At 58.2% G+C, this 17,694-nt stretch overlaps 2 protein-coding genes across 4 annotated transcripts; one reads left to right on the top strand and one right to left on the bottom strand.

Annotated features, from left to right (window-relative positions):
* The first annotated feature begins 4,072 nt into the window (after positions 1-4,072).
* Positions 4,073-13,265, top strand: TNIP1 (TNFAIP3 interacting protein 1). Of its 3 annotated transcripts, none has more exons than XM_065734704.1 (18): positions 4,073-4,136; positions 7,737-7,907; positions 8,541-8,645; positions 8,754-8,833; positions 8,926-8,994; positions 9,742-9,933; positions 10,131-10,225; positions 10,309-10,390; positions 10,583-10,675; positions 10,778-10,843; positions 10,959-11,094; positions 11,168-11,292; positions 11,432-11,554; positions 11,713-11,838; positions 12,181-12,261; positions 12,366-12,560; positions 12,648-12,738; positions 12,997-13,265. In XM_065734704.1, the coding sequence occupies exons 2-18, from the start codon at positions 7,766-7,768 to the stop codon at positions 13,020-13,022; spliced, it is 1,827 nt and encodes a 608-aa protein (XP_065590776.1). In that variant the 5' UTR covers positions 4,073-4,136; positions 7,737-7,765; the 3' UTR covers positions 13,023-13,265. The 3 variants fall into 3 exon arrangements, with proteins under 3 accessions (XP_065590776.1, XP_065590775.1, XP_065590777.1); XM_065734703.1 differs by lacking the exon at positions 4,073-4,136 and adding an exon at positions 5,085-5,141; XM_065734705.1 differs by lacking the exon at positions 4,073-4,136 and adding an exon at positions 5,085-5,141 and having other exon boundaries at positions 10,586-10,675.
* A 727-nt stretch (positions 13,266-13,992) lies between these two features.
* Positions 13,993-15,895, bottom strand: GPX3 (glutathione peroxidase 3). Its single transcript, XM_065734706.1, has 5 exons — positions 15,741-15,895; positions 14,974-15,127; positions 14,772-14,889; positions 14,536-14,635; positions 13,993-14,455 (listed from the first exon to the last, which is right to left on the bottom strand). The coding sequence occupies exons 1-5, from the start codon at positions 15,819-15,821 to the stop codon at positions 14,249-14,251; spliced, it is 660 nt and encodes a 219-aa protein (XP_065590778.1). The 5' UTR covers positions 15,822-15,895; the 3' UTR covers positions 13,993-14,248.
* Positions 15,896-17,694: the final 1,799 nt, after the last annotated feature.

The following is a 17,694-nucleotide window of genomic DNA, read 5'->3' on the forward strand; positions in this document are numbered from 1 at the left end:
CCTTAGGGTGAGACATGTTCGTTTGTTCATGGAATCATTTGAGTTGGAAGAGACCCTTAAAGGTCATCTGATCCAACTCCCCTGCAATGAATAGGGACACCTAACAGCTCTATCAGTGCTCAGAGCCCCATCCAGCCTGACCTTGGGTGCCTCCAGGGACGGGGCATCCACCACCACTCAAGGCAACCAGTGCCAGTGCCTCACCACGCTTATCATGAAAGGGCTGTGAACCACTCCAAGGCTGCAGCAGTGCATGGATGTCACCCAGAGCCTCTGAAAGCTCTCCCTGCGCCTCTGAAAGCCCCTGGCAGGTTCTGCACCGTTCCCCTCTGTGCTGCAGTCAGGGCTGGATCTCGTGCAGATGGGGCTTTTATAAACCAGAGATACACATCGGGCTCGATGGCACCCAGCCGTCCTCGCACGCAGTTTCCTGTGCTTTCAAGTTGCCAAAACAGCAGTTGAAACGCACATGCCACGCAGTCTACACCCCCAAAGAGTTTATGTTTGCACTTCCCCCAGCTCCCAGGAGGAAAGAACTGGAATTTCCAAAAGTGGGAAATTCCAGCACTTTCAATTGTTTCCAAGTCAGAACAAAAAGTCTTAAATACCCACGTTTTCCTCAGAACAGCCTGATGAGGAAAGGCTCACCTTCAAAATATCAAAGCAGCATTAGGAATAATAACACAACATTATTACAGTGCTTCAAACCCAGCTGAGGTCAAGCAGCAGCAACATGCAGAGGCAAACCACGGAAGCTGACATGCCTTGGTTTGGGGTTACTGCGCTGAGCAGTTCCCTTGATGTGTTCCTGTAAAACACCCCCTGTGACAAACATGCTTTTCTCGTGGGTGAACAACCACAAAACCATTTTACCCTCTGAGAGAGACTTCATAGAACACCCTGAGTTGGAAGGGACCCTTAAGGACCATCGAGTCCAACTCCTCCCTTGGCCTTGTCTTTCCATGTATAGGGGCGGACCCCCATCCCACAGACTGCTGTAAAACCCTGTGACCAACCACTCCATCACCCAGTGGCTCCAAGCAGCACAGGGCCGTGTGTGAGCCTCAGGGCTTCCTCCAGCCCTGCTGGAGCTGTGCCACTGCCAGCACCCACCCAGGAAGCCCACCTGATCCCCACATCCCATTTCTCCATGCCAGGAATTTCCCTGGCACCAGCTGCCAAAAGAATGAGATACCAGAGTCACACAGTGTTTGGGGACAGGGAGGGAGAGCAGGATGGGATTTCCTCCTCAGAGGAACACCCTCCTTTGGAAGAGCTCTGGGCAGCTCCTGCTACCAACGAGCCTTTGTCCTGCTTCCTGCACCCACAGTTGCAGCAATCCATTTGCAGCATCTGTTGCTGCAGCTGGAGCAGAAAGCAGTCAGCAGCATTTGAATTGATGGAAATACTTGGGCCTAGTTAATATCCTATTTAAGCATGAGATATTTAAACGCTCAGCCTTCACATCGCTGTGGCCAGCAGCACACCTGGGGCTCCTCACAGCAGGCTGCTCTCTGAGGGAGGGCTGCAAACAGGACTGAGCCCAGCAGATTGCTGCCAGTGCCCAAACCCACAGGCACAGAGAAGGGTAAAAGCAGGAGAGCTGTGAGCAGGGCACTGTCCAGAGGCAGGTACCCACCAGCCACCCACACTGCAGGCATTTAGAGCTGCAGCTGCCAGGGTCAGGGACTCACCCCAGCACCCGTCTGCTGCGCATGCTGACCAGCAGCACTGGGTGCAAAGGCTCACTTCCAGGCAAACCAATGCTAGATTTCACAAGTTGCGACATCCAAAAAACCCCGCAAGCTTGTGTTCTGCGTGCAGAGGGCCGGACCTCTGCCTCTGAGTCAGCTCCTGCAGCCACCATAGAGCCTCTTGGCTCTGAGAGCCCACTGGGAGACACCATGTCTGTGCACCACCTACAGATGCTGGTCTCGGTTCCTGGCCCAGCACCGCACACTGCAATTTCAGCAAGACACTTCCACCTCCCATGCAGTGCAGCCCAGGGAGAAACCCAGCCAGGGCCTGGCTTTCCTTCTTCCCAAGCCAAAGGAGGAAGAAGCAGCGTTCCCCATGGTGAGAAGAGGATGGGGAATGGCCGAGCTCTGCACACACAGCCAGCCTTGCTGGCTTCCCAGGACATGCTGGGTGTTGACACATCTGCTTCTCCTCAGGCATTGCAACTGGATGAGCCATGGCCTGGGGAGAGCAGAAGAGGGGAAAATCCCCTTTGTGCGGGTTGCTAACCTTGCAAATTGAGATTCCAAATAACTCAAAGCTTAAAGCACCCAAGCAAATATTGGGAGCTCTCAGCACGTGTGAGTTTGAAGCACAAAAGCAGCTCCACAGCCACAGGAAGCCCATGAAAGCAGGGGATGTTAACCTGCAGGTCTGCGCTGGGGTTTGCTAAGTCCACTTAGGTTTGTTGGTCTTTGCTGGGGTTCACTGAAGTTCACTCAACTTTGCTGAAGTCCAAAAGGCAATCACTCTTTGAGCTGCAATGCCTAGAAGCATTTAGGACAGGTGGATTTATCGGAGGACACCTTCGGCTGCTGGGTCAGTGCCACTCAGGCTGGGATATCCACATGTTCCCAGATGAGCAGGGACAACCCAAAGGAAAGTAGTCTTGAACTGAAATGAGCAGGAACACGGGGTAGGAGGAGAGCACAGAAGCAATGATGGTGCCCTCATGTGAATGAACCTCAGCTAAAAGTACTGAGCCCAGTCTTCCCCACCTAAAACCCTAGCAGGCAAAAACTTGATTTCACAGCCACGCTTGCATGCTTGTGAGCCACATTTGCTATCAGGTGAGTTTGATGATCAGAGGGCTGGAGCACATCCCCTACCAGGACAGAGAAAAGAAGGCTCTGGGGGGAACCTACAGTGGCCTTCCAGGACCTGTAGGGGATGTACAGGAAAGCCAGGGAGGGACTTTTCATAAGGGCTTGTAGTGACAGGATGAGGGGAAACAGCTTTAAACTAGAAGAGGATAGATAGAGACTAGACATTAGGGAGAAATTCTTTACTGTGTGGGTGGTGGTGAGACTGGTTGCCCAGCAAGGTTGTGGATGCTCCCTCCCTGGAAGCAGTCGAGGCCAGGCTGGATGGGGCTGTGAGCAACCTGGGCTAGAGGGAGGTGTCCCCACCTACAGGTGAACTAGATAATCTTAAAGGTCCCTTCCAACCCAATATGATACTATGAGTTTTCTCTCTTGTGAGCACAGAGGAACTGAGGGAATGAGGAAGAACCAGCAGGACCACAAGCCTCTGGGAGCAGCCCTGTCCCGATCACTGTTTTTAGAATGAAATTCGTTCTAGGCCAACCTGGGTTGGTGACCTCAGGCAGAAGGACATAGAGCAGCTGGTGAAAACACCAATGAAGCCCATGGGCATGCACACAGCAGCACAGTGCTGGTGAACACCCCTCTGCTTTCAGGACCACTGGGAGATCAGTAAGCCAGCTCCTGCCCCGACAGCACACAGGTACAATGAGGTTCAGAAGCTGAATTCAGCTTCTAAAACAGAAACACAAATCTTCAGCATCTACTCCAGCACCGGCCAGCTCCAGCCTTGGTTCTGACCGTCTCAGTGCATGGTCACTGAGGACTCCCTGCAGTTCTGACACTGTCTGGCTTCCCCAGCAGAGACAGCTCTTCCCTGCTCTCCCAGACAGAGCTATCCTCCCGTTTTGGCTCCAGAGATCGGCAAAAACAGGACAGAAATGCATGTGGCACTATAGCATCACCACAGTATGCAGCAGGTATCATGGGGAGAAGCCCTCACTATCTGCAAACCTGTTGAAATCGCTCAGAAATCAAACGATGATAATGATGTAAGCAGCTTCTCCAGTAGTCTCAAAGTGAATCACAGCCCCCGTGGCACCCCCCTTCTGCTGACTAATACCTGACCCTGCTCAGTGGCCCCTCAGCGTGGAAGGAATGGCACAGGAGAGCCCTTTAAGTGGTGCCTGGCTGCCTATCAAAACCACACAGAGGCTGTCTGGGGCCTCCATCACGGGGAATTCCCCTTCTCCATGCCTAAAAGTAAACTCAGCTGGGCCAGTCTTCCTGTAGTTGGGGATCACAGCACCCGGGACCGACAGGCTCTCACTCCCCGAGCCCCTCGTGCCCAGCCAGGTGAGTAGCAGGATGCTTTTCTTGGGATGGAGTGGAAGGGAAGGCAGGCAGGCAGCTCCTGGCTGTCAGCTCAGAGCTGTGCCATCTCCACTGCTCTCAGACAAATGGAAGGGGGCTTGGCTATTCGCTGCAGGCTGGGACGCTGTTTTCTAAACAAGATGTTTTCTGGGTCTGTGCAGAATTATCTCAGAAGCTGAGTTTTCTGAGGGTTTACAGAATAGGGTCTCTGGGGGAAAACAAGGAATTTGATGGAGAAAAAGGGGAATGTCGCTTGCTCAGCTCTTCATCCCGTCCCCGATGAGGCCTTGGATGCAGCACACACACACACAGCATATCAGGCTCCCCCTGTTAACCCAGCCAGGCTCCAAGGGCAACGTCCTCAGAGAGGAAAACAAGCAGGGCATTGATTTCGGTGGGAACAGAATTTGTTTTCTTTTACTTTTTATAACCCAGTCAGCACCCCCAAAAACCTCAAATTGTTGGGAAACAATGGGACAGCAATGAGGCTAGGAAGCCAGGAGCGGGACAGCTGGAAAACAGCTCCAAACGGAGGTCACCCCAGGAGCACGTTCTCCCTGCCCTGCTGGATGGGATGGGGCGAGCCGCACAGCTCCGGCCCCGATGCCAGCACCAAGGCAGCGAGGAGCCATTTTGTCTCCCTGTAAGCCAGCTGAAGGGCTGGCTGCCCCGGGCCCGCCTCTCCCCTCACAGTCAGCCCTCTCAGAGGGAGTAAGGCGGGCACCCCGCATCCCTCAGAGCCCCCAAGAGCGAGCACGAGCAGCGCCCACAGCCCACACCACCAACACCGCGCCAGCCGCCATTACACTGCCCCGACCACCGCGCCCTCCTTCCTTATAAACCTCGCCGCCCTCTCCGATTGGCTGCGACGCATGTCCATCATGTGGGGACTTTCCCGGGGGCGGGCCCAACGCTGCCGCGCCTCTTCCTCGTCCCGCGCTGGTGGCGGAGCGCCGCGGATCGGCGGCGGGAGTCCCGCGGCTGCAGGTGGGCCCGGGGGGGTTCGGACCCTCGGTGGGGTCGGGCGGGGTTGGCGGTACCAGAGGGTCCCCGGGGCTGCCCTCTTGCGGGTTTGCTTTTGGGGTCGGCGGCTTTGAGCGCGTCCGTCGCGCGGTGACGCCGTGCCCCGGTTTCCCTTCGGGGCGGAGTGATGCTGGGCTGCTCCTCGCCGCCGATCACCCCCGCGTGTCCGTGGCCGAGGGCTCCGTGCTCGCCGTGGCTGCGTGCCGCGCGTTGCCCCATCGCGGAGCGCACCCCAGCCCGGCTCTGGGTTGCACAACCCCGGGTTTTCCCGCACCCCACGGCTCCGCTCGCAGTTACGGCCCTTTAGGGGTTGGGATACGAGCAGGTGCCGTGCTCCGCTGGGATGCTGTGCCACGCGTGTCCCGATTCCGGATTTGCGCTGTGCACATCGTTGCTTCCCCAGTGCGCAGCGTTTGTTTACGGAATGACAGCTGGGCTGCAAGTACAGACCTTGAGCACAGAGCAAATTGTGGAGGCAGGAAGGTTCCAGCAAGGTGCGTCCTTGGGAGCCGGCTGTGTGGCTCTGCAAAGTGTGCAATCAAAGGAGAAGGGGGGGGGGGGGGAGGGTTGGTATCCTTTGACATCCTTCCTGGCTGTGCAGGATGCCCTTTTAGCCCGACTCGTTTGGCATGGAGCTGTGGGCTGCTGCTTGCCAACAGCTGGTGCAAAACATCGTGGGTGGAGGCAGCTGAACCATCTCTTGTAGCACTGCAGATCTCAGTGCTCTGAGAGCAGCAATCCCTTCGCTCTGGGTGCCGGGGGGGACAACTTTGCTAGCACAGCTTTACAGCCTTGTGCTGCTGGCACTGGTTGCATGGGAGCAGTGTGCTTTGCCCCAGTGCTGTGCAGAGCAGAGAGGATGGCAGTGCTGAGCATTGCTGGCTTCCAAGCGTGGTGACAGCCGTGACACAGCCATGTGTGACAGCCTCCAGCCTCTGGGGAGAGGAACAGAGCAGGCAGCACCAAGATACTGCTGCAGCAAGCCTTGCTTTGCCACGGAGATGGGGATGCAGGCCAGCATCCTTCCGAGCACTGGGACATCACAGAGGGGACATGCTTTGTGTCCTCTTCCATTGCATGGTGACCTTGCAGCACCACAACCAGCCCATGGCTGCAGTGCTGCCTCGCAAGCTACATAAACACCTGGCTGCTTCCCTGCCCACCCGCTCTGTCATTCTCTCCTTTTGCTGAGCTGTCACCAAAATCTACCACCCCAAGGTCCCTCTGCCCCATGTACACCCAGCGCCCACCCACGGGCACCGAAATCCCAGCGGTGACCGCAGTGTCTCACAGCCTCTGCCCACACCTCCTGACACCTCCGCCAAAGGGCTTTCTGCCTCCCCTCGTGGTGAGCATCCTGTGGCCAGCCAGGAGTCATGGAAGGGCCTCTGTGGTTTGAGTAAGAACAAAACATCCAACCGACCCGAAACCCAGCAGCTTTGCATGGGTTGGCTGTTGGCATGTCTATTTTAATCTCTCTCCTCCTCCGTTTTTAGTGAAATGTGGGATTTTCATTGTAAGTCTTCATTGCTGTCGTTTTGATATGGCTGTTGCAGTCTTTGGTCTGGCCCTCGGGTAGGGAAATCTGTGATAGAACTGTGGAAATTGAGGATGAGCAGAGGCTGGAGGCTTTTGTTTGCATGCTTGGCCTTAGTTGGATTTAGTGGGTCATATTGGGATGCTTCATGTCATATCCCTTTGTGTACAGGGTTAGGAGGGCAGGGGACATGGTGTGTGTGCCCAGTGAGGTGCTGACTACAGGAGCACAGTGCTGGCCAGCTGCTCTAAAAGCCCCACACTTGCACCTGGAGCAGCACATGGTGACCAGACAGCTCCAGGTCCCCATCCTGTGTGTGCTGCTGTCCCCATCCTTCACACTGCCCACTGGGGTACCTGCAGTGCCATTTCCCCCCAGGGCAACACCAGGGCTGGGAGCCCGCTCCCACTGCCACCAATGCAAGGAGTGTGGGACACCCACACATGCACAGCTTTTCATTTGCAACATGTGTAGTGCTGGGGAGCAGAGTGGAAGGATTTGTTCTTTGTTGTTTTTTTTTTCTCTCGTTCCCCTCTGTTTTGACGACTGTTGTTTGCAGAAATCTGTCTAAAGGGGCTTTCCAGTATGGCGTTGTCAGGCTCTGTGTGTTCCTTTGGTTCACTGATTGCCCTGCTGCGTGGATAGAAATGGTGACTTCATTGTAAGGCTCCATCACTTGAACCACTTTCAAACCTGACAGGAAAAAGCTTCCTGCAGGAAAACAAAAGCCTGAATCCAGATGTTTTTCTTGACCAGTGGCACCCACTGGATCCTCCATCCCCATAGCAATGGGGCTGCGTGGGGACCCCAGCATCTGCTGGGCTGTGATCCCCATAGCATGAGGAGTGCTGACAGTGCCACTGCATGTGACAGCTCTTGTGGCCCTGAGTCACCCCTGCTGTCACTCACATGGGGCAGGCACGAGCGGGGTGTGCAGAGGGCAGTGCCTTCACCTGGTGCAGTGCTGCAGTGGGGACTGTGGTGCCAGCCAGGGCAGGAGGGTGACGTGCTGTTCCTTGCAGGGATGCCGGGCTGGGAGGTGGGCGGCTGAATGGCGGCCATGGAAGGGAGGGGACCGTACCGCATCTATGACCCCGGTGGGGGCACGGAGGAAAATGGATCCACAGCTTTCGAGCGGCTGATGGAGGAGAATGCCCGGCTGAAGGAGAAGATGCAGGGGATCAAGTCCATTGGTAATCACTGCTTGGTGGATACCAGATGCAGAGGATGGGGTTTGGTTTCTGGGAATCCTCAGCTTTGCAGCCTGTGTGGGGTCCGTGGGCCTTTTCACCATGGGATGTGGGGGGGCCTGAAACTTTTCTGAGCTCCTGGGGTGTTTCGCAGTTGTGCTACCCCCCTTTTTCCTCTTTGTCCCCCTTCTCCCATCCACCCCGTGTTTTGCTTTCAGTCCCATGACCCAGCTTCTGCTTTCAAGTCCTTCTGCTTTGGCAGCCAAATTTCCACCTCTCTCCTGATCTCTGTGACTGCCGTGTCCCTGCCTGGAGCTCACGCTGTTTGCTGCCCTGAGGCTTACAGCCTTGACTGTACATTACTCAGGCTTAAATTGGGCTCTTGTGGGAGGTATAGAAATGAAGTGCTGCTGTTCCACCTCCTGGAACCAATCCTCCATTCATCAGTATGAGGAACCTGCAACTGTGAGCCACAAAAACAGCTTGGTCCTGGGATGTGGTCAGGAGGAGATGTTCCTGGGTGAAAATGGACCTTAAGTAGGGGGATTGGTGCTGATGGCTGGGGGCTGCAGAAGTGTAGGGGGGAGCATCCTCGGTGAGGAGTACCCTTGGTGAGCATCCTTCTGCTGCCCCCAGGAGAGCTGCTGGAGGAGTCCCAGGTGGAAGCATCCAAGCTGCGGCAGAAGGCGGAGGACCTCGTGAAGGACAATAAGATGCTGGAGGAGCTGGTGGAAACTGGAGGTTGGAGATGGGAACTTGCTGAGGGGGGGGAACCTGACAACCTGAGCTTGGAGCAAGGCAGAGGGTGTGAAGTGGGTCTGACATGTGCCCATTCTCCCTTCCTTGCAGCTGCCGGCCCCGAGCCCAGCTCTGCCCTGGCTGCCCCAGGCAGTGCTCAGCCGGACACAGGAACACAGAAATCCCCGAGTGTGAGTGGTTAAAGTGGGGCTGAGCAGAAGGGGGGATGCACTGAGGACTGTGCTGCTCCCAGCCAGGGCTGACCGTGCTGCTCCCATTGCAGGGCATCTCGTCGGAGTTTGAGGTGGTGGCTTTGGAAGCACAGGGTTGTCCTCAGGACAGTGGCAGAGCGGTGAGTGCTGGGATGTGGGCAGGAGGAGCTGCACAGCCCAAGGCTTCTCGCAGTGCACAGTGGGCTCAGGGGCCAGGGGGACACCAGTGTGTCTGAGTGCTGTGACAATAACAGTCCAAGGAGCTGGATGCAATTAGAGCTGGTGGGAGGACCAACACTGTGCACCACTACTGGCAGGTCCTGCCCCAACCTTTGCATATTGTATGCTGTTTGCTGAATGTCCCCTCAGCTAGCACTGTCCCCTCCATCTGCTGCCTCTTTGTGTGCTCTGGAAGGGACAAGGGCAGGGACAGTGGCTCCAGCATCACAGCCATGCCATGCTGGCCCAGAGCCATGCCCTGCAGCACACCCTCTTGGGGCAGTTTCAGGGCAGATATCCCTGGGCACAGGGCACAGGGACAGGCTGTGACAGGAGGGGATGCCCGGGGAGTTCCCAAGGGCAGGGGTGAGTCAGCGGGCTGGGAGTGGTGCAGTGAAGGTGTGCCAACCTGTTCCCAGCGCAGAGTCAGCCAGGTCAGGCCGTGTTGTGCCAGCGCTGCCACAGGTCTCCTAGGTGATGCCACCAAAAAAGGAGGATGAGCCCACTGGGGACACCCCGTGTGCATAGGTGGGGGTGTGCCGTGACGCTGCAGGGTGCGCCCGATGCACACTCCCCAAGGCAGTGTTAAATCCCACGGTGCGCCGTGCTGGGAGGATGAGGGGAAGAGCAGGCACCCTGAGCAGGGGGTGATGCAGAGCTTCGTGCAGGAGCTGGAGCCGCTGCCCCACGAGGATGCCAACCTGCTGCCACAGCTGCAGCAGCTGGAGAGCACGCTGAGCGGCTGCGCCCGTGAGGCCAGCAAGGACCAGGTCTTCGTGCGCATGGGCTACATGGCCTCCGAGCTGAAGCGCCTGGCCTCCAAGGTGCACAAGAACGAGCAGAGGACGTCCTTCCTGCAGGTGGGTGAGGGGAGGAGATGTGTGTTTTTTCCACCTTTCTCCCTTTTTTTTCACTCTGTGGAGTTGGGCCCCACCTGCAGTTGGGAGTGATGAAAGTTCTTGTGCCTGGTGGGCATCCAGGGGGGCTCCAAGGGGTGGCAGCTGCAGTAAAAGCTGGGTGCTGGGGGATCAACACACTGCCATCATTGACCTCACAGACGCTGTGCGAGACGCTGCACACAGAGAATAAGGAGCTGCGAACCAAGCTGGAGAGGGACCTGGAGCAGAGAAACCAGGCGCTGGAGAAGCTCAGGTGAAGGCAGCCAGCATGGGAGGGGGGTGGATGGGGCACCCTGGGAGTTTCTCCCTGCTGACCCCAGGGCTTTCTGCCTGCAGGTGTGAGAACCAGGAGCTGCGGAGGATGGTGACTCTTAGCAACCAGGAGAGCGCAAAGAGGGAGGCAGCCGAGCAGCAGCAGGTGTGGGGAGAGCATGGACCTCAGGCAGGGGTGGGCAGGGAGTGGACAGAAATCCCCATGGCTTTGTCTTAGTTCTCTTCAGCTTGTCCCAGAAGGACTGGTGCAACTCCTCAGGGTGTAGAGGGGAGGGGTTGGTGATGGAATGGGAAATGGTTTGTGGAAGCCTTGAGGTTCCTGTGTGTGCACTTGCAGCAGAGTGGGGTGGTGGTGGAGAAGGCAGCGGGCAGAGGAGAGCTGGAGGCCAAGGAGAAGAAGGTGAAGATCCTGGAGCACCAGCGCCGGGAGGTGAGGATGAGGCTGGCACTGAGGCACAGCCCATAGGAGGCGCAGGATTTGGGCTATGGGGGCACAGGGTGCGCTCCTGCAAACAGCACTCTATGCCCACAGCTGCTGGAGGTGAACAAGCAGTGGGACCAGCACTTCCGAGCCATGAAACAGAAGTATGAGCAGAAGGTAGGGACTGTGCTCAGGGTGCACGCATCTGCCGGGCACAGATGCACGTCAGATGCGGCCCAGAGTGAGGAAGGGGCTTAGGGCCACCCCCAACATCTCCATTCCCTGCTGGCAGATGACAGACCTACACCAGGAGCTGGCTGAGGCACGACGGGCGCTGACTGAGCTGGAGTCAGAGCGGGAGCAGAAGCAGAGGGATTTTGACCGCAAACTGCTGCTGGCCAAATCCCGGATTGAAACAGAGGAGGCGAGTCCCCTGGGAAGGGCAGTGGGGAGCTGCCAAACCCATCGCCCTTCCCTGGCTGACCCCATCCCTGCAGGCAGAGAAGGACCGGCTGGGCATGGAGGTGCGGGACCTGCAGCAGAGGATGCGCTTCCTGCAGGAGCAGCTGGCACCGGTCACCAGACAGAGGGAGTACCAGGAGAAGGAGATCCAGCGGCTCAACAAGGTCGGGAGCTTCAGGATGGGCCCTGCTACTGTTTTGTTGTGGAGTGATGGCGTCAGACGATGCCCACCCCATCCCCATGGGCTCTCTAGCGATGCAGCCATAGAGATGTCACTCACTTTTAACTCACACCCCTCTCCAGGCACTGGAGGAGGCCCTGAATGTTCAGGCCTCCCCCCCACCCATCTTTGCTGGCACTCTGGAGCCAGCTGGGAAGATGCCACCGCAGGAGCTGCTGACCCAGAACGAGCTGCTCAAGCAGCAGGTAGGGCTGGAGAGGTGGGAAGGAGAGCAGAGCACAGCATCCTGCAGTCCTTCACCAGAGGGACTGTGATGGCAGCATAGGTGCACACAGCTTGGCACAGCTGCTTGGGTTGGGGTTCATAATGCAGTGACCAGGTGCATCCACCTGCCTTCCACCAGGTGAAAATCTTTGAGGAGGACTTTCAGCGGGAGCGGAGCGACAGGGAGAGGATGAATGAGGAGAAGGAGGAGCTGAAACAGCAGCTGGAGAAGTTGCAGAAGCAGCTGGTTGTGTCCAACAACCAGGTGAGCAGTACTGCACCCTTGATGGACAAGTTGGAGATGCTTATCTCCAGTGTCACAGCCCAGTCACACACCTCAGAGCAGGAGATGAGGACAAACAGAGGGGATGGAGTGGTGGTTTTGCTGCCACTTGTCCCTGCTGGAGCCCAGTGCAGAGGCTGAAGTTTGTTGGGTGGGTGGCACTAGCCTTCCATCTTGTGTGGCACAAAGATCTCTCCAGCCCTGCTGTACTATAGGGAGCTTAGGGCTCTCCTCTCTGCCCCCTGCACTTTCCCTGTGGGTCCGCTCTGGGGCATGGCAGTATCCCATGTGCCATGCTGTACACTAACCCCTCCCTACCCCCAGCTGCGTGCCTCCAAGGATGACTGCCAGAGGGAGAAGGAGGAGAAGGAGAAGCTGAAGAAGATGCTGAAACAGCACAAACAGGTGAGATGGGGAAAAGCACTTCCCAGTGGAGGGGCTGGCACAGGAGAGGGGTTGGGACTGCTCTGGGCTGTCCCCAGGCTCTCAGCATCTCTCCTGGCTCACAGGCTTCTGGAGAGCGGCTGCACCCTGACCCAGTGCCAGGACCACTGGGCCCCACATGTCCCATGTACCAGTACCAGTACAGCCCTCCCGTGCATCACCCCATGTACCATGGCTACGATGAGTGGCAGCAGATCCGCTACCCACCGGCACTGCAGGGCGAGCATGCACCGGGACAGAACTTCCACCATTATCCCCCGGTGAGCACAGTGGGGAGCACGGGGCAGACCTGGGGCTCGTGATGCACATGCACGCTCATTCATCGTTCCCATTCCCATCTCTTCCAGCCGGAATACCCCTGGCGCCCGCCCTGCGCTATGACCCGCAGCCAGAATGCCACGGCAGTGCCCGGGGTGAAACCCGTCCCTAAGGACATGGGTAAGGCTGAGCAGGGATGGGACAGGTTAGCTGGAGGGGTTCCCTTCAGATCCCATGGGTTTGGGCATCCAGTGCCATAAAGGGGAGTAGGAAGGGGTTGGGGGAGGGGTTTGACCCTGAGGGTGGCATCCCCCTGCTGTCCTGCCCCACATCCACCTGGGGCCTGCAGCATGTCCCAGCCTCCTGTCCCCGTGTCACACAGCCAGAGCGGTGGCTGAGGAGTGGTGCTGATGCCACACCGTGTCCCTCGTGTCCCAGACCAGGCAGGTCCTGCGCTGCCATGATGCTGAGGAGCGGCGTCGCTGTGCTGCGAGGCGGGCTGACGGCAGAAGAGAAGCAGGATGTGTGTGTGTGCCCGTGTACGTAGAGCTAGGACCTTCCTCTGGCTGATTGCCTGCTGTGTCTGCACATGGTGGATGCACGCCTGGGGCCGGAGAGGGCGTGGTGGTGGCAGAGGGACTGCGGGGTGGCATGGCCATCTCCTTCCTCCTGAAGGATTGGGATTGGGATCTTGAGCCTGTTCCCGGAGCATCCCCACCAGCGGTCCCCTCCTGGAGCTGGGAGCACCCGTGGCCAGATGGATCCCGCACTGAGGGTGCTTGGTGGTGTAATTTATTTAAGGACTGGAACTGAATCTGTTTTCATCCTAAAAGTGTGGTTTTTTTTGCCGGAAGAGCCTCGGTGCAGGACTCGAGGTGGGAATTGTCTCAGACTGTTTGCCCAGATTTGTTCAGATGTAGCCACGTGTCCAGAGCAAAACATGAAGCCAGTCGCTGCACAAGCAGTCAACATTCATTTCTCTGAGCCCTGCCCAGCCCTGGGCTCAGCCAGCCCCACACATCTCCCAGCTCCCTGGGGCCAATTCCACTCCAGGAAAACAAAGCTGGAGGGGAAAAAATACAACTGTTGGTGTCGTGCTTGCCAGCAGCAGCTGTGCTTGTTTCTAGGTGCTGCTTGGCAGTGCTCCTCCTGCCTGGCTGCTGCCTGTTATTTTTTCCTTCTGTGCTCTGGACTGAAACCCGAGCGCTCGCCCTGCTCCATGACCCAGCACGAGGGCAGCTGGGAGGAGACTGAGCTCAGCCATCGGCGCTCGGAGCCGTAGTGATAAATGTGTGTGTGCTGTAATTAATAAACACACGGAGATTTCCAGCTGGAGACACTCCACTCTGGCTTGGGGGGAGGTGCAGTCGTCATTCCTTTGAGAGGCGCTGACCCCATCCCATAATGCACAGTGGAGGTGACAAGAAGCAGGGCAGCGCGGTTGCAGAGCCTTTATTTGGCATTGCTGTGGGGTTGGAGCACTGGGGGCCGACCAGTGAGAGAGGCTGGGAGAGGAGCACATCCCTGCACAGCACGGGCAGCCTGAATGCACCAAAGGGCTGCACCACACCCGGGCAGGATCAGGCCAAGCCCACCCCATGGTCGGGGCTTTCAGGCCAGGCCTTCATGGAGATGTGGTCCTCTGCTCCCCAGGGCCGGGTCGAGGCTGCAGGGGGGGTGAGCTGGGGGGCTACTGGCCCCGCTGCTGCTGCATGTAGGCAATGATGTCGTTCTTGACGGTGGCAATGTTGGCACGGTGGTACCAGCGCATGACGGGCACGCCGTCCGGGCCCACCAGGAACTTCTCGAAGTTCCACTTGATGTCGTGGTTCCTCAGTGGTTCCCAGAAGAGGTTCTTGGGGTTGCCAAACTCCTCCGCCACCGGAGGGCAGGAGTTCTGCAAAGCAGAGGGGATGCATCGGTGCTGCGTGACCCCAACATCTGGGCGCTGCCCCCTACCCTTGGCACAGCACCCACCTTCAGGAAGCTGTAGACCTTCTGCTCCTTGGCCCCGTTCACATCCCCTTTCTGGAAGAGTTGGAAGTTGGGGACAAAGCCACCTCCTGGCCTCACGTATCTGTGGGGGAACAAGGGGGAAACAGGTGGAGATGTGACACATGGGGACCCCAAAAGCTCATCCCCCAGCCGGGGATGAGCCCTCCCGTGTTGCTACAGCCTTTTCACACCCCACCTTCATCATCCCCAGTACTCACTTCAGTGCTGGGAGGATCTCAGAGTTCTGGCCGGGCTCCTGCTTCCCGAATTGGTTGGAGGGGAAGCCCAGGACAACGAGTCCATAGGGCCCCAGCTCCTTTTGTAGTGCATTCAGTTCTGCATCCAAAGAGCCGGGGATAGGTTAGGGGAACGCATCGGTGTCACCCCACCCCCAGGGCAGGACAGGCATTGGGACCTTACCGAGGTACTGCAGGGTGAGCCCTCAGTACGTGGCCACGTTGACAAAGAGCACCATCTTCCCCGCGTACTTTCGGAAGGGGATGTACTCGTCCCCATCAATGGTCAGTGCCCCGTAGTCATAGATGGTGCCCCGCACGGAGTCGTAGCATTTCACCTATAGGGAGCGAGCTGTGGGAACGTGCTGTGGGCTGACACGGCGCCGTGACAGCGTGGGCCACCACGCAGGACACGAGGGACGTGCGGCGGCAGCAGGGTGGGCGCCGTATGGAGGCACACGCACGCGTGCAGATGTGTGCGGTCCCATCGCACGGGAGCGGCTGCTGCAGCGGAGGGGATGTTTATCCGCCTGCGGAGCCCCGGGAAGGCGAGAGGGCCGGCGGCAGCAGGGCGTGCCAGCGCGGGGAGGACAACGGCCCCCCCGGGGACGGACGCATCGCAGTGACCGGGACACGGCCGCGCTCGGAGCCGCGCGGTGCGGGGCTTAACGGGGGGAGCGGGCGGCTGTGCCCGCCGCAGTGCCCGCCACCGTAGGGGGCTCTTTTGGGAGCTGGCAGGGAACGGAGTCACGGGGAGCAACGCAGCCCACCCCCCCGCCCCCCCCCCCCTCGGGGCCGTATCCTGCAGCCCTCTGCGCACCCAGCGCTGGGAGCATCGCCCAGCCCGGGCAGCACCATGGGGGCACAACGCTCTGCCCGCTCCCCCCCACCCCGAAAACCTCTCTGACACTGCCCCCACGCACCCACCCCCGGCCCCCCACCACTCCTTACCTTCTCTCTCTCCTGGCCCTGCCCCAGCGGGACGAGCCCGGCCAGCAGCACGGCCAGCACGCAGGCGGCTCGGCACCCCATGTCGGGGGCGGGCGGGGGGTGCGGGGACCCCCGGGACAGAGGTACGGAGGGGCTCGGGCTCACCGCCTTCTGCCCGCACCCGGCCCGGCGCCGGGGAAATAGCGGCGGGGCCGCGGGGCCGGGCCAAGCTCCGGTGGGGGGGAGGAGGGGGAGGGGGCGTGCCGTTAACCGTGTGTGCGCCCTGCAGCCGGAGGGGCTCCGTGGTTTTTCTTTTCTTTTTTTTTTATTCTTTTTTCTTTTTCTTCGACCTATCGTGCTTTTGTTTTGTTTTGAGGTTTAGTGTTTGTCTTTTTTTATTATTATTATATTCTTTTTTTTGTTTGTTTATGTTGGAGAGGCGGTACTGGGGACTGCTGGCTGATCGTCGACGAGGTGTGACCCTCGGGATGAGCCCCTGGGGATTAAAAATCCTTGTTTGTACAGTCGGGTTTCAAATCCCCACCCTGGCAAGGAGAACCTGGGCAAGGTGACACCCTGCTGCCATCCCTGGGTGGGGATGGGAGAGTGCAGGGACCAAAGCACTCCATCAGCATCCTTCAGGAGATTGTGTTGGGCTCTATGGGGTGACCCCGCAGTGCCCCTGCTGTGATGATGTCGTCACCAGCTGAGGGCAGGACCCTGCAGTCCTTTATCCTTTTATCCTCAGGGACAGGAATTTCCAGGGCACATTCAGGGAGTGCAGACATTTACCCTGGGTTGGCTCCAAGGGAAATATCCGCAATGAGGTGTAAATTCCCTTCAATCCCTCCAAATAGCCTGATGAACCGGTCTGTGGGAGCTGGAGGGAGGCTGTGGCCAAGGGGTCACTGACCTAGGACAAAATGTGACAGCAAATGAGCCCTGGGACACAAGGAATGTCCATCCACCAGCACCAGTGCTGGAGTTTACCTTGGCTAGGCAGCAGTACTGGCCAGACCTGGGCTTTTTCCTGAACCCAGAACAGCAAAGGGGAAGGGCAGCAATACTGTGGGCTCAGGGGAGCAATCCCCATCCCATGGCAGAGACACAATGTCCTGGAGGCCCCAGGCTGTGCTTGGGGTCAGTGATGAGGAGTGTCACAGGCTGATGGAACACAGCTGGGAATGCTTAACTGAGGATACAAGGTTCAGAGCAGTGAACCTCTGGTCCTAGGAACAGAGTGGATAGGTCAAGCCTGCAGCAGAGGACAGCTGGTGTGGGGTCTGCTCCCCGCACAACGCAATGCAGGGAATCCTACAGCCTGGCTATGGGGCAGTGTCCCACAGGTCCCTCTGTGTTCCTCGGTCACAGTGTTCCCCAAAGCTTTAAGCACATGGGGAGGTGGCTGAGCTCTTTTTCAGTCCCCCTTGGCAGAGGATGCTCTGGACACAGAGCAGTGAGACTGCTCGAGGTGCACTCCCTCCCTGCTATTTCCTACCATCCTTATATTTATCCCCTAGTTGTCAGTGTGGGGCTCTGGTGGGTTTCCAGCTGTGCTCAGGGACTTGGGGCTGTGCTGTGGCAGTGGACACGTCCCTTCCACACGTCCCTAAATCGCCTCCTCATGCATGAGAGGGCTGACCTGCTCCTGAACTGCTTTTTTTTCCTCAACCAAAACAAAAATAAATTGCTCCTCGGGTCCTGACGCCAGGTCAGCCTCCCTGGGGACAGCACTGAGCCACAGGGAGGGATTGAACAAACCGTGGTCAATGGATCCCCATCCCCACGGCTGAGTTCAGTGGGACCCTGCGTGTGTCACCCCAAATCCATGCCAAGGCTGGAGCAGGGTCCCCCACCCCAACAAGGGGAGCGTGGGACGGGCTGACCGCCCATCAGCCTCCCTCCTCGGGTGTTTTTCTGCTGGAGCCAGCCCCGCCTGCTGCAGATGTTTGGCAGGGGCTGGAAGCAGGCAGCC

Source organism: Cyrtonyx montezumae, unplaced genomic scaffold (genome assembly GCF_038088225.1).
Source record: "Cyrtonyx montezumae isolate F1298 unplaced genomic scaffold, pur_monq_1.0 scaffold_18, whole genome shotgun sequence".
Lineage (NCBI taxonomy): Eukaryota > Metazoa > Chordata > Aves > Galliformes > Odontophoridae > Cyrtonyx > Cyrtonyx montezumae.

Coding starts and splice junctions, on each gene's coding strand:
- TNIP1 (XM_065734704.1), top strand. CDS start 7,766: ATGGCGGCCATGGAAGGGAGGGGACCGTACCGCATCTATGACCCCGGT. Junction 8,834..8,925: donor GAACACAGAAATCCCCGAGT/GTGAGTGGTTAA, acceptor CTCCCATTGCAG/GGCATCTCGTCGGAGTTTGA. Junction 11,293..11,431: donor AGATCCAGCGGCTCAACAAG/GTCGGGAGCTTC, acceptor ACCCCTCTCCAG/GCACTGGAGGAGGCCCTGAA.